The sequence below is a fragment of the Elgaria multicarinata genome, chromosome 2 (assembly GCF_023053635.1).
Source record: "Elgaria multicarinata webbii isolate HBS135686 ecotype San Diego chromosome 2, rElgMul1.1.pri, whole genome shotgun sequence".
NCBI classification, from domain to species: Eukaryota; Metazoa; Chordata; class Lepidosauria; order Squamata; family Anguidae; genus Elgaria; species Elgaria multicarinata.
This window is the reverse complement of record NC_086172.1, coordinates 17,990,488-18,003,032: the sequence shown is the minus strand read 5'-3', so window position 1 is coordinate 18,003,032 and position 12,545 is coordinate 17,990,488. Positions and strand designations below refer to the sequence as shown.

General features: G+C 42.9%; 1 protein-coding gene across 1 annotated transcript in view; it reads left to right on the top strand.

Moving 5' to 3' along the window:
* The window catches only part of LANCL1 (LanC like glutathione S-transferase 1), a 35,111-nt gene extending 23,066 nt beyond the window's left edge, over nucleotides 1-12,045 (top strand). Inside the window, exons 5-10 of the mRNA XM_063116090.1 lie at nucleotides 4,670-4,805; nucleotides 5,385-5,531; nucleotides 6,743-6,925; nucleotides 7,388-7,564; nucleotides 9,342-9,414; nucleotides 10,943-12,045. Coding sequence (XP_062972160.1) covers nucleotides 4,670-4,805; nucleotides 5,385-5,531; nucleotides 6,743-6,925; nucleotides 7,388-7,564; nucleotides 9,342-9,414; nucleotides 10,943-11,019 — 793 coding nt within the window. The 3' untranslated portion in view covers nucleotides 11,020-12,045. The remainder of the gene's footprint in view (nucleotides 1-4,669; nucleotides 4,806-5,384; nucleotides 5,532-6,742; nucleotides 6,926-7,387; nucleotides 7,565-9,341; nucleotides 9,415-10,942) is intronic.
* The last annotated feature ends 500 nt before the right edge of the window (nucleotides 12,046-12,545 follow it).

Genomic DNA, 12,545 nt, shown 5'->3' with positions numbered 1-12,545 from the left:
CACTGAGCAATTTGATCTGTCATGTTCTGTTAAGTTTCTCTTGATATCCATCCTAAGTATCCATCCAGCATGAATTTGTTGCTGCTTATCTTGTCTCTCTCTGTCTCTCTGGTCTTTTTAATGGCAATTTTAATTGCATATTTGAAAACTGGCATTATGTCCCTGTTTAAATCCTAACTTTTCTAATCAAAGCATGTGCAGCTCTCCTTTCCCTTTCCAATATATGTTGTGAGTTTTTGAACACTTTTGATCATCTCTTCTCTGAATGCTCACTGGGATGTGTATGCCAGTTGAGCTACCCACCAGTGCCTACTGAAGTGCTATTAAATCCCTCTTATGGCATGCGCGTAATCCTTCCATTAAATGCAATCCAGCTGGTTGTTATTGCCTCCCATACATAAAAAAAAACTATCTTCTTTTTGAGGCCTAATACTTTACAATCATCTCTGCGGAATTTTATTTTATTACTGAAATATATTGAAATGCTAGAAAAGAAAAATGCGTTGAAAGCATTGAGAAAATCACAGCTCCTTCTCTGGCAATGCCAATGGGGAAACCGTGTCTATTCGGGCAAAACATTTCCAAAAGGTTTGCCTCGAGAAAAACTTGTGCCTTTTCTTTCCTTTTGGCCAGTTGCTCACTACTTTTTACTTCGCTTCTATCCAGCCTTTGGGCTACTTCAAATTTGACATTTTATCAGCTTGGATGTTAAGGCTCCTTTCTCTAAATCTGTAATGGTACATCTTTTAAAGGCACATCGGTGTGGTTTGTTGTATATAATTGGTATACAACGAATGCTCATCTGCTTGGTCAAAGGTTGCATAATAAGCATGGCTGTTTAGATCTACACCTTAAGAGGGATGTTTATATGTTGAAATCACATCTGATGTGAAACCAGAACAAAAAGGAACATGAAAAGTGGGTTACAGGGCTAATATAACAACTTTGTAAGGTTAATAATGCTATTATAAATCAAAATATAATCACACGATTAGTACTGAAATATATACATATCACACTGTGTGAATACAGTGAGAACGCACAGCTTTACAGTTCAAATAGTCATATTTAGAAATAGTCAGAACAATAATTGTATAATAGGCTTTACAACTCTATTGGTCATACATAAGAGACACAAACCAACGGTCACTACAATTATGACGGCATATAAATCTTACTATGTGATATCTAGCCACACAGTATCATTTATAATGGTTTTCTGAAGAACAGAAACGACAATACATTCCGGAGTTGCCATCATATAATTGTATTGATCATTGTTTTGTTGTCTGTTATGTGTGACCATCTCGGTTGAGGGTTCCGCTCTCTTCTTCCTTGAAATCACATCGGAAACAGTCTTTCCCATAGGAGTCTCTCATTGTAAACCATTTATTTCTACAAACTTTCTTCATTGGAGAATCCATCTTATCCTCATGCTAATTTTTGTTACTCTTCTTCCTACCTCTCCCTACTCTTCCATTTTCTTTTCAGGTATCTGACTGGCACTAAAGTGTATACCGTACACAAAGCACATGTTCTGATTTATTCTATAGAAAATTCTACCACTTTCCTTGGTGTACTCCGTAAAGACATGGAGCACTATGCTAAACCACAATCTGGGTCTGCACACACCTGAGGTTCTTAAGTCTGAACAGAAGCAGACATTCAGACTTAGGGGGAAAAGATAACTTCCCCCCTCTCTCTCCATTCCAGCAGCTTGCCACAAAAGAGGCCTTGGTTTCACTGAGGTGGCAGATCTGAGGACTGTACCACTTCAGACTGCAGCTGGAATCTCATATGATAAAATGCTCATGTGTACCAAAAATTCACTGCACATAGAAAATAAATAAGTCAGGACAAAAGCTGTACGGTTCTTCCTGATAATGTCAACCTTTTTGCATGGAGGAACATTTAGAGCGCATGGCTGGCTGAAAGTATGCTGGGAATTGTAGGACTTTTTTCCTGTCTAAATGTGCATAGGATTGCACCTTTAATCCTGTCTGGGCTGAAAATACAGCTCAGACACAAGTTTATAATTTCAGGAAGAACTAGACCAAAAAAGCTGTAGCGGTTCTGGTCCTCTCTCTGGGTTTTGTAGCCATTTTTAGCCCAAGCTGGAAGAATGTCTTTTGCTTCCCTCTCTGGAGCGTGTTCAGAGGAGGGCAACCGGGATGATCAGGGGTCTGGAAACAAAGCCCTATGAAGAGAGACTTAAAGAACTGGGCATGTTCAGCCTGGAGAAGAGAAGATTGAGGGGAGACATGAGAGCACTCTTCAAATACTTGAAAGGTTGTCACACAGAGGAGGGCCAGGATCTCTTCTCAATCCTACCAGAGTGCAGGACACAGAATAATAGGCTCAAGTTAAAGGAATCCAGATTCCAGCTGGATATCAGGAAAAACTTCCTGACTGTTAGAGCAGTACGACAATGGAATCAGTTACCTAGGGAGGTTGTGGGCTCTCCCACACTAGAGGCCTTCAAGGGGCAGCTGGACAACCATCTGTCAGGGATGCTTTAGGATGGATTCCTGCATTGAGCAGGAGGTTGGACTCGATGGCCTTATAGGCCCCTTCCAACTCTGCTATTCTATGATTCTATACAACAAAGGTGCAGGTTGCATTACATGAAACAGGGTGGCAAATGAGGCATGTTACCTACAGTGAGAGATCTATGATAATTCCACTGCAGTAGCGCTTCCTCCAATCCAGTATCAGAGGCCGTTGTTGATGCACTCGTGTCCTGCTTGTGGGTTCCTGGTCAATAGCTGTTTGGCCACTGCGTGAACAGAATTTGGGCTTGATGGACCCTTGGTCTGATCCAGCATGGCTGCTCTTATGTTCTTATGCTGACAGGATTTCTAAGCTGCATAATAGTTCAACTTGCCTTTGCTAAGCATCCCTAAAGCCAGGAAATACTTGAGTTTTCCACTGTGTATGGTATGATATTGATGAGTCTTCTAGTGGTGCAGCCCTTGCCTTTCAGCACTTCCCATTCTTCTCGCTATCTTGTCATTCTCCTCTTCCCCCAACTACGAAGAGTATATGCAGGAGTACTTGCCTATTTAGGAAGAAAAGGATCTTAGTACTGATATTCTACACACTAATTGCAAATCCTTACTCCGATATGAATGCTCCAGACAAAGTTGCTCATTTCTTTCAATACAAAGTACCGTATTTCTTCGATTCTAAGACGCCATCAATTGTAAGACGCACACTAATTTCAGTACCACCAACAGAAAAAAAAGCTTTGATTCTAAGAAATAATAAATGACTTGCGATTCTAAGACGCACCCCATTTTTAGAGATGTTTATATGGGGAAAAAAGTGCGTCTTAGAATCGAAGACATACAGTAGTCACCTCACTCCACTACTCCTGGTCTCCTTTGTATCCTGTTTCACAGAGAAAAGTCATATAACCAATTTTTATTTTTTAATTGAAACAGCAAAATGCAAAACTGGGAGTACATTTGTATCTCGAGTGATTGGGCTTCAGTTGTCAATCACAATTAACGTTGCAGAAATATCTCTAGTCTTGCAGAGTGTTAATAGCCTGAAAGCGATAGAGGGATTTTCAAGAGCCATGCGGTGGGAGCCCTTTTGACTGTGGTGCTTTAACAGGAGGCTCCAACGTCCCACCTCGTTGCATTTCTCCAAAGGCAATGGTGTTGAACCTCTTTCAGCTAAAATATGCTGGTATTTCTGGTATTTTTGTCCCTGTCCCCTTTTGCCTTCAGCCCTTCCCACTACTGAATGCATCCCTCAAGAGCGTCTCCCAAATTGAGTGCCCCTCCGGCTGAGAGAGGTTCAATGCCCCTGTTCTGTGGGAATCAAGAGTATTTGGTTGGCTGAAACTGAATTAACTCAGCAGTTGATATTACATTGACCCAATATTTGTCATTAATTAATGCACCCCAGATATTGGGCGGTGAATTGTTTTGTATGAGAGTTATTGAATAGCTACGTTATTGCTTCAATTTCTCTCTCCAAATTTCTCTCGGATGCACAAAGCATTTAACGCTCTTGGATTTTCATTCATTATTTTAATTGAAATGCAATATAATTATTTATAAATGTGATACCTAGACAGAAATACACACAAGAGAGCCAGCGCGTGGAATCTGAAAGAAACTCCCCAAGGGTTGTGGTGCTTTCTGTCTAGAACGTATTCGCACGAATGCCCCAGAGGGTATTTTATGTTGCATACTTGGTAATACGCTTCAAAATTCTTCCCACTCTCCCTCTTCCCTGCCCTACGCCCACACCGTTTTATGAACCTTTTTAAACGCTTGATTCTGTTTATATTCGTTGTCGTAGTTATTGAATGGCGCCCTGTAGCTGTATTCTATTTAAAAGCGCTGGACGGCAGTACAGCTACCTCATCTTCCTCAAAAGTCGCCTGTATGTCGTTGTCTGTTTGGGGCCGGGGAAGGTGAGCGGTTTTGGTTTTGCATCCTTGTGACTTGGAGAGCTGTAACCATGCAAACAGTCCCAATGTCATTGCCTCAAAGTGGGTGAAATCCCAACTGTATTATTCAGGAGGGCTGACAAGAATGCCGTGGGACTCCCTACTTGTATAAAGAAGTTTTTGGTTTAGGATAGCATTTATATATACCAGTGCATTTATAAAATAAAAAAATTGCGAGTCTCATATAAATGTTTGTCTTTCAAGCTTGCTGCAGCTGCCTAAACTTGACGCACGAGTCCCTGATGAGATGCTGTACGGACGTATGGGGTACCTCTATGCTTTGCTCTTTGTGAACAAACATTTTGGAGAGGAAAAGATCCCTCAAAGCCATATCCAACAGGTACTGTACCATTTTTTTCTTGCACCTTAAACTACCATTCCTCTGGCATATGATAGTGTGAAGTATTATGGGAGCTGTAGTCCAACATATCTGGACTCTGGAGGGTCTATTATTATTATTATTAATTTATTTATTTATTTATATAGCACCATCAATGTACATGGTGCTGTACAGAGTAAAACAGTAAATAGCAAGACCCTGCCGCATAGGCATATAATGCTCCCCATTAGCCGCCATTTGTGTGGCTGTGTGGCTGGTTCTTATCCAGAAGTTTTATTGAGAAGGGCCTTAGCTAGACCTAAGGATTATCCCAGGCAAATGGAGGGGTCATCCCTGCCTGCTCCGGGATCCCCTGTGTGTCATTTGGATGCACAGGGATGATCCCAGCACAATCCCGGGATATAGGCCTGGTCTAGCTATGGCCAGAGTTAACTTGGGTCCACCCCTCTGTATAAAATACTTGAGGTATATGGCTGCAACACACTCTTTGTCTATTTGTTCTGTTTTATTTTGTCACTGGCAACATTTAGGAGTGTCTATTTTAGAGCAGCAATCTGTTGTTTCTGACTCTCCCTGCAGGTGTCTGAGGCAGTTGTAGCATCTGGCGAGAACCTGGCCAAAAGACGGAACTTCACAGCTAAGAGTCCACTGATGTACGAATGGTACCAGGAATACTATGTCGGAGCAGCCCACGGTCTAGCAGGAATTTATTACTACCTCATGCAGGTGAGGGGCATCAGGCAGAGTTGAGAAAGGTCCGTTCTAACTCATTTTGAAGCAGGGCGGGGCGTCATCACTGTGAAAGTGGCACAAATCATACCATGTGGGCTCCGTGAATGAACTTCTGAGTAACTGAGACAGAAAGCTCATTATATTCTAGGAATTTATAAAGAGGTCTCCTCTAAGTAGATCCCAGGGTGGTTTACGACACTAAACCAAAAGTACAATGAAAACATTTAAAAAATGCTTCAGGCTGGAATTAGCAGGGGAAATTACAAAGGCCTTCAACTGGTGCCAAAACGGAGGACAAAGTCAAAAGCAGCACGGACCCAGAAACAGGCCAGAAGCCTGTTTGGCAAAGCACTGCTTGGCAAAGCACTGCTGCAGTGTGACCTTAAAGCCTGGTCCCAATTAGCTGCCCAACAGCTGTATTTTGAACAACCTGCAATTAGGTGAGTCCCATGTATAACGCATTGAAGTGATACCAGAGGATTGATAACTTGAGCCAAGCTATCTCTGCCCAGGAGAGGCTGAACATGGCACACTAGCCTAAACTGATAAAAAGCAAGCCATGCCATAGAGGGAATATCTGCCTCCAGTGACAAAGCGCACCCCTAGCATTTTAAACCTAAGCTGACCAACCAAGCACTACCAGCGCTTCCATCTTGTCCGGATTGGGTCTCAGTTTATTAACCTTCAAATCCAGGTTCTCTCCAATCCAAATTCAACACTCTTCCCCTCCCCCACTTTTGGCTGAGACCTTTTCTGACATCTAGTCCATCCTGCCCCTCTGCCTTGCCCTCTCCCCCTGCCCATTCTCCATTCACTGGACTCCCTTTCTTTTAAAGAAATCTGTTGAAGAATATGCTGTCCTCATCTGCTTTTAATATGAACCGACGCTGCTGTTTCTGAATTCTGATGCTGATTGTTTTATTTGTTAGGGTTTGTTTTCTAAAAGAGTTCACTGTCATTTTATACTACATTTGAATGGCTGATTAAGAGGCCCTATTATATGTATTTTGAATAAACACGTGGCCCACACTCAGCCAGATTCACTTCAGCATTTTAACGTATGGGACTCCTTGCCAGCCTCCAGAAGCTGAAGAAGTTGGGAAACCCCTAGAAGCAGGGTCTTTGATAGCCCTAAAACCAGCCTTCAATGCTAGATGAAGCAGCAGTATAGTCCTGCTTTAACTGAATGCCTATCTGTGTCTCAGACCGGCCTTGGTGTGAGTCAAGCCAAGCTGCATAATGTGATCAAGCCAAGCGTGGATTATGTCTGCCAGCTGAAGTTCCCATCAGGCAATTACCCCTCATGTCTTGAAGACCAAAGGGACTTGCTTGTTCACTGGTGCCATGGTGCACCTGGCGTTCTCTACATGCTCATCCAAGCCTATAAGGTAGGTGCTTTCCCAAAGAGAGATGGGTAGAAACCGCAAATAAGCCCAGCAACCTTTCATCCCTCCCTACAAGGAGGTTATCATATTTAAATGCAGTAATTCTTCCGCCGCCCCCCCCCCCCAACTAAAATGGAAATTAGACTTTTACAAATGATTCCTGAAGATGTCCCCGTCATGCGTCCTGAATGCGGGACATTCTTATTGCTCAGAGAGTTGGCCATGTGTCCTGTTCTGTGGCGGTTGACTAATGGTGACAGCCAGTTGTGACTTAAATAATGGCAATGCTCCTTCCATTTATCACTCTAAAAATCTTTGAAGGTAAATGGCAAAGTCATTGTGTTCTTGTCCGAGAGAGAGAGAGAGAGAGAGAGAGAGAGAGAGAGAGAGGCGCCACTTCTTGATAAAAGAGCTAATTAGCAAAAGTGTGTCTGAAACTTTCTTGTCCCAACCTTGTCTCCACAGGTGTTTGGGGAACAGAAATACCTCAGTGATGCCTTTCAGTGTGCTGAGGTGATATGGCAGTGGGGGTTGCTGAAGAAAGGTTACGGGCTGTGTCATGGTACAGCTGGCAACGCATATGCCTTCCTGTCTCTCTTCAACCTCACTCAAGACATGAAATATCTCTACAGAGCTTGCAAGGTGAGCAGCAGCGCACGCACGCACACACACACACACACACACACACGACAAAGAATTTTGTATGGGATGAACAAGTTTTCTTTCCAGCTATACCTTGTATGTCATCAAAAACAATGTTGGATAATGAGAAGGGCATACTCATATTGTGTGAGATGAAACTAAGCGTTGGGTCTGAATATTAATTACTGTGCCTGAAAATATAATTTGTGATCTACTTTTCAAAGCCAGAAAGTTAGGGACTATGAGTTGGTTTTGTTGTTCTGTTTCGGGGTTAGGTTAATTATTTATTGCCATTGCCCAGATATTTTTTTTAACAAATCTTGACAAAATAGTTAAGAGCAGAGACACCATACTGACAACAAAGGTCCGCATAGTTAAAGCAATGGTATTCCCTGTAGTAACCTATGGCTGCGAGAGCTGGACCATAAGGAAGGCTGAGCGAAGGAAGATAGATGCTTTTAAACTGTGGTGTTGGAGGAAAATTCTGAGAGTGCCTTGGACTGCAAGAAGATCAAACCAGTCCATACTCCAGGAAATAAAGCCAGACTGCTCACTTGAGGGAATGGTATTAAAAGCAAAACTGAAGTACTTTGGCCACATAATGAGAAGACAGGATACCCTGGAGAAGAGGCTGATGCTAGGGAAAGTGGAAGGCAAAAGGAAGAGGGGCCGACCAAGGACAAGATGGATGGATGATATTCTGGAGGTGACAGACTTGACCTTGGGGGAGCTGGGGGTGACGACAGCCGACAGAAAGCTCTGGCGTGGGCTGGTCCATGAAGTCACGACGAGTTGGAAGCGACTGAACGAATAAACAACGAACTTAATAGAATGTCAGAAAGGGCTCTGAGCTGCCTTTTTCTGCTTAGGGTTTCCCCCCAAAATTAGGAAAACCTGAGTTGTGATAACATTTGGAAGTTTGTTCACTTAGACGTTGCAAATTCTTACGCAGAAGGAACTTCTGTTAATGTGTCACTCCTATTTAAGTCACAGTGATTAAAGTGGATTACCTGTTCCTTGAATTCCAACAATGTGATAGAAGAGAACAGTGTAGTGATGAATATAAGGGGGGACCAGCAAAAATGGCCTCTTATCCCTCCTTCCATCAGAGATCTCAGGACAGATGTCAAGACTTTTGCACAGGTTTAATCTGTAGCATATCTCATTCTAGAAATTAAATACTGAACGCTTCTATTCTGTCTCTTATGTTTTCCTGTCTCATGGGCTTTCTTCCTACTCAGCTTACCAGCCTGCACATAGAGCTGGTTCTGTTCCTTCACAGACTCAGTGAAAGGTTTTCCTTAACCTAAATAACAGTAAACCAGTTTGCCCAACGAAACAACCCATGGTTTATTAACCATGGCTTGTTCAGGAGCAAGCAAGCATGCTGGCTCTTGACCACTTGCCTGCTTTCAGTGTGCTAAACAGCCCAGAGATACTCTGTCCCTGGGTTGTTCTACATGGCATCCGAACCCGGAACCTGGATGTTGGTGGAGAAACAGCCCAGAGTTATAATCCAAGAATGCAGCTCAGGAAATTGCTAGATAAGGCTTGTAAAGAGCAAGCTAGTTTGGCATATCCTGTGGATTGGACTACCCTGAAGCTGTTAATTAAACAGAACACATCAAAATAGCAAAATGGGAAATGATGATCTGTCTGTCTAGCCAAATGTTTAAAATTATGTGTATGGAGAATTATTAGCACTTCTTGTCTAGTGTTAGTAATTTTCCAAAATGAGAAGACATGGAATGACGTTTTAACTCGTTTCTTTCTTAAGTTTGGAGAATGGTGTTTGAGTTATGGGCAGCATGGATGTCGGACACCGGACACTCCATTTTCTCTCTTTGAAGGTAATCTCTGTTCTGCTTTCCCATATTTTAATATACTACATGGCAGTAATATGAATGATTAATGATGGAGAAGTGAAATATGGTCTCCTGGGCCAAAATTCTGCATCAGGCCTTAACAGATGAGTTGCAAAGCTGTCATTTGCACGTCATACTTCTAGCAAAATGCCATTCCGGGTCACTTCTGTTTATGTTAAGCCTGGCTCCTCTGCTCCAATAACTTAGGCTGAAGCCCTCAGTCATTCTAATGATGCCCACTGGGTTCTTTCTCATGCAGAGCTGAAGCAGATAAAGGAAGCTAGATGTCTTATCTGTCCTTCTCCTGGATATTTTGGGAACAGGAAGACCTCTTATACCAGAGGTGGGCAACTTGTGGCACTCCCGTCGTCCCTTACCAGGGATGATTGGAGTTGGAAGCCAAAATGTCTGGAGGGCCACCAGTTGCTCTTCCCTGGTTTATACCCTTACAAAACTCCAGAATCGGTCTCCAGGCCAGTCCTCTGATTATACTACCACAACCACTAAACATTTACATAATACATGTACATTCTAAGTCATCCTTTTTATCAGGTCAGTATTATCAGTACGATATGGTTGCAAGAAAGACAAATGCTATTTTGGCCTGCATTAATAGAAGTATAGCTTCCAAATCACGGGAGGTACTGGTTCCTCTCTATTCGGCCCTGGTTAAGCCTCATCTAGAGTATTGCATCCAGTTCTGGGCTCCACAATTCAAGAAGGACGCAGACAAGTTGGAGCGTGTTCAGAGGAGGGCAGCCAGGATGATCAGGGGTCTGGAAACAAAGCCCTAGGAAGAGAGACTGAAAGAACTGGGCATGTTTAGCCTGGAGAAGAGAAGATTGAGGGGAGACATGATAGCACTCTTCAAATACTTAAAAGGTTGTCACACAGAGGAGGGCCAGGATCTCTTCTCGATCCTCCCAGAGTACAGGACACAGAATAACGGACTCAAGTTAAAGGAAGCCAGATTCCAGGTGGACATCAGGAAAAACTTCCTGATTGTTAGAGCAGTACGACAACGGAATCAGTTACCTAGGGAGGTTGTGGGCTCCTCTCCCACACTAGAGGCCTTCAAGAGGCAGTTGGACAACCACCTGTCAGGGATGCTTTAGGGTGGATTCCTGCATTGAGCAGGGGGTTGGACTCGATGGCCTTGTAGGCCCTTCCAACTCTGTGATTCTATGATTCTATCCCAAATTACTCCCATAGTGCAGATGGGGATACTAAGTTTAGAGAGAGTGGCTTTCCTTAAGGCTGTGATTTCTTGTTTCACAGTTCGAGCTCTTAGCTGCTTTGCTCCGCTAGCTTTACAGCGTTCTCTCTAAACATCCTACTGCCTTCAGGTATAGAGACGTTGACCATGAAGCAGCTGCAACTTGCAGCTAAAACTTTGCTGTGGGTTTGTTTGGCTGCTACCAGATTGAATAAAGGACCACCAGAACACATTCTGCAGAATCTGTTTTGACTGCTGTTCTAAATAATATCTATTGTCTGACTTCTCTCTTTTCAGGAATGGCTGGAACTATATATTTTCTTGCTGACCTGTTGATACCAACCAAGGCTAAGTTCCCAGCTTTTGAATTATAAATTCAATCCCAGCAGTTACTGGCATGAAGCTTGTTGCACTTCACGTCTTATGGCAAGGCAGATTAAATGGGCCATCATCTTATGTCTCAGCTAGCAAAGCAAAATCTTCGGGGTTATCAGTATTTCATGTTATTTTCATTGTCTGGTCTACTTTTAAAAACTTACTAGCCTTTATATTTTAGAGATGTGTTTAAGTTTGCAGAAGAAAAAATGGCTCTTAAAACAGGTAAATGTATATTTTGTCAGAGCATTAAAAAAAAGACCCTCAAGACTTGTTTTATCTGATTTTGAAAGGAATGGTGTTTTTTTCTTTGTATTAAGTAAAACGTTGATTTAACAACTTGGCTAAAACAATTTGTAAGATGCAAAGGAGAAAATACATGGAGTCCAACTATTTGTGTTGCTTCTTTTTTAGTAGCTATAGGACGGATAGTTCTTAAGAAACGTATAGATCTGGCAAGAATGTTTTCCTGTGATGTCTCTCCAGGAGACTTCAGAGGCTACAACTATGACAGGAATGTACCGAAATCCTGTCATAAACTCACATCTTTCTTTGTTCTACGCAAAGGCTCTTGTTTATTGTGGCTCGCTTCATCAATAGCCAATGAACATGCTTATAACCCTTGAACTACCGTATTTCTTCGATTCTAAGACGCACTTTTTCCCCTAAATAAACAGCTCTAAAAATGGGGTGCGTCTTAGAATCGATGGCGTCTTAGAATCGAAGAAATACGGTAATACCCAATTTCTTCACTGAATGATTTAAGATCTGTGGCAGCCGAAGTCAAACAGGAACGTGGTGCAGCCTGTTATATTACCCCATGCAGATTTTTTTAAAAAAATGCAACTGAATTGGAACCAATATTTGGTCCTCTGTAGCACGGCAATGCTATCAAAGCTTTGATAGCAGGCTGGCGTTAGCCTGACCTAGGCTGCAAATTTGCAGAGTATGCTTAAAAAGTTGAAAGTAGCCTTCTCACCTTCTGTTAGGCACCAAACATAAAGCTGATCTGCAGCCATGCAAAGGATATGACAACACGCAGCTCTGTTTCTCCTTTTCATCTTCAGCAAGAGAGGCTGTGGATGTGTTGAATCGGTGCCTGGCTGCGACAATGGACTGGATGAGGGCTAATAAACTGAGACTCAATCCAGACAAGACTGAGATGCTGTTAGTAGGTGACTCCGCTGACAGGATTGGGGGGGGGCGTTCTACCGGTTCTGGATGGGATTGCACTCACCCTGCAGGTTCGTAGCTTGGGGGTTCTTTTAGATCCATCATTGTCACTTGAGGCTCAGGTGACCTCGGTGGCACGGAGTGCCTTCTACAAACTCCGGTTGGTGGCCCAGCTACGCCCCTATCTGGACAGGGATAACCTGGCTTCAGTTGTCCATGTTCTGGTAACCTCCAAGTTAGATTACTGCAATGCACTCTACCTAGAGCTGCCTTTGAAGACGGTTCGGAAGCTGCAGCTCGTGCAAAATGCAGCGGCCAGATTGATTTCGGGAACCAGAAGGTTCGACCCTAT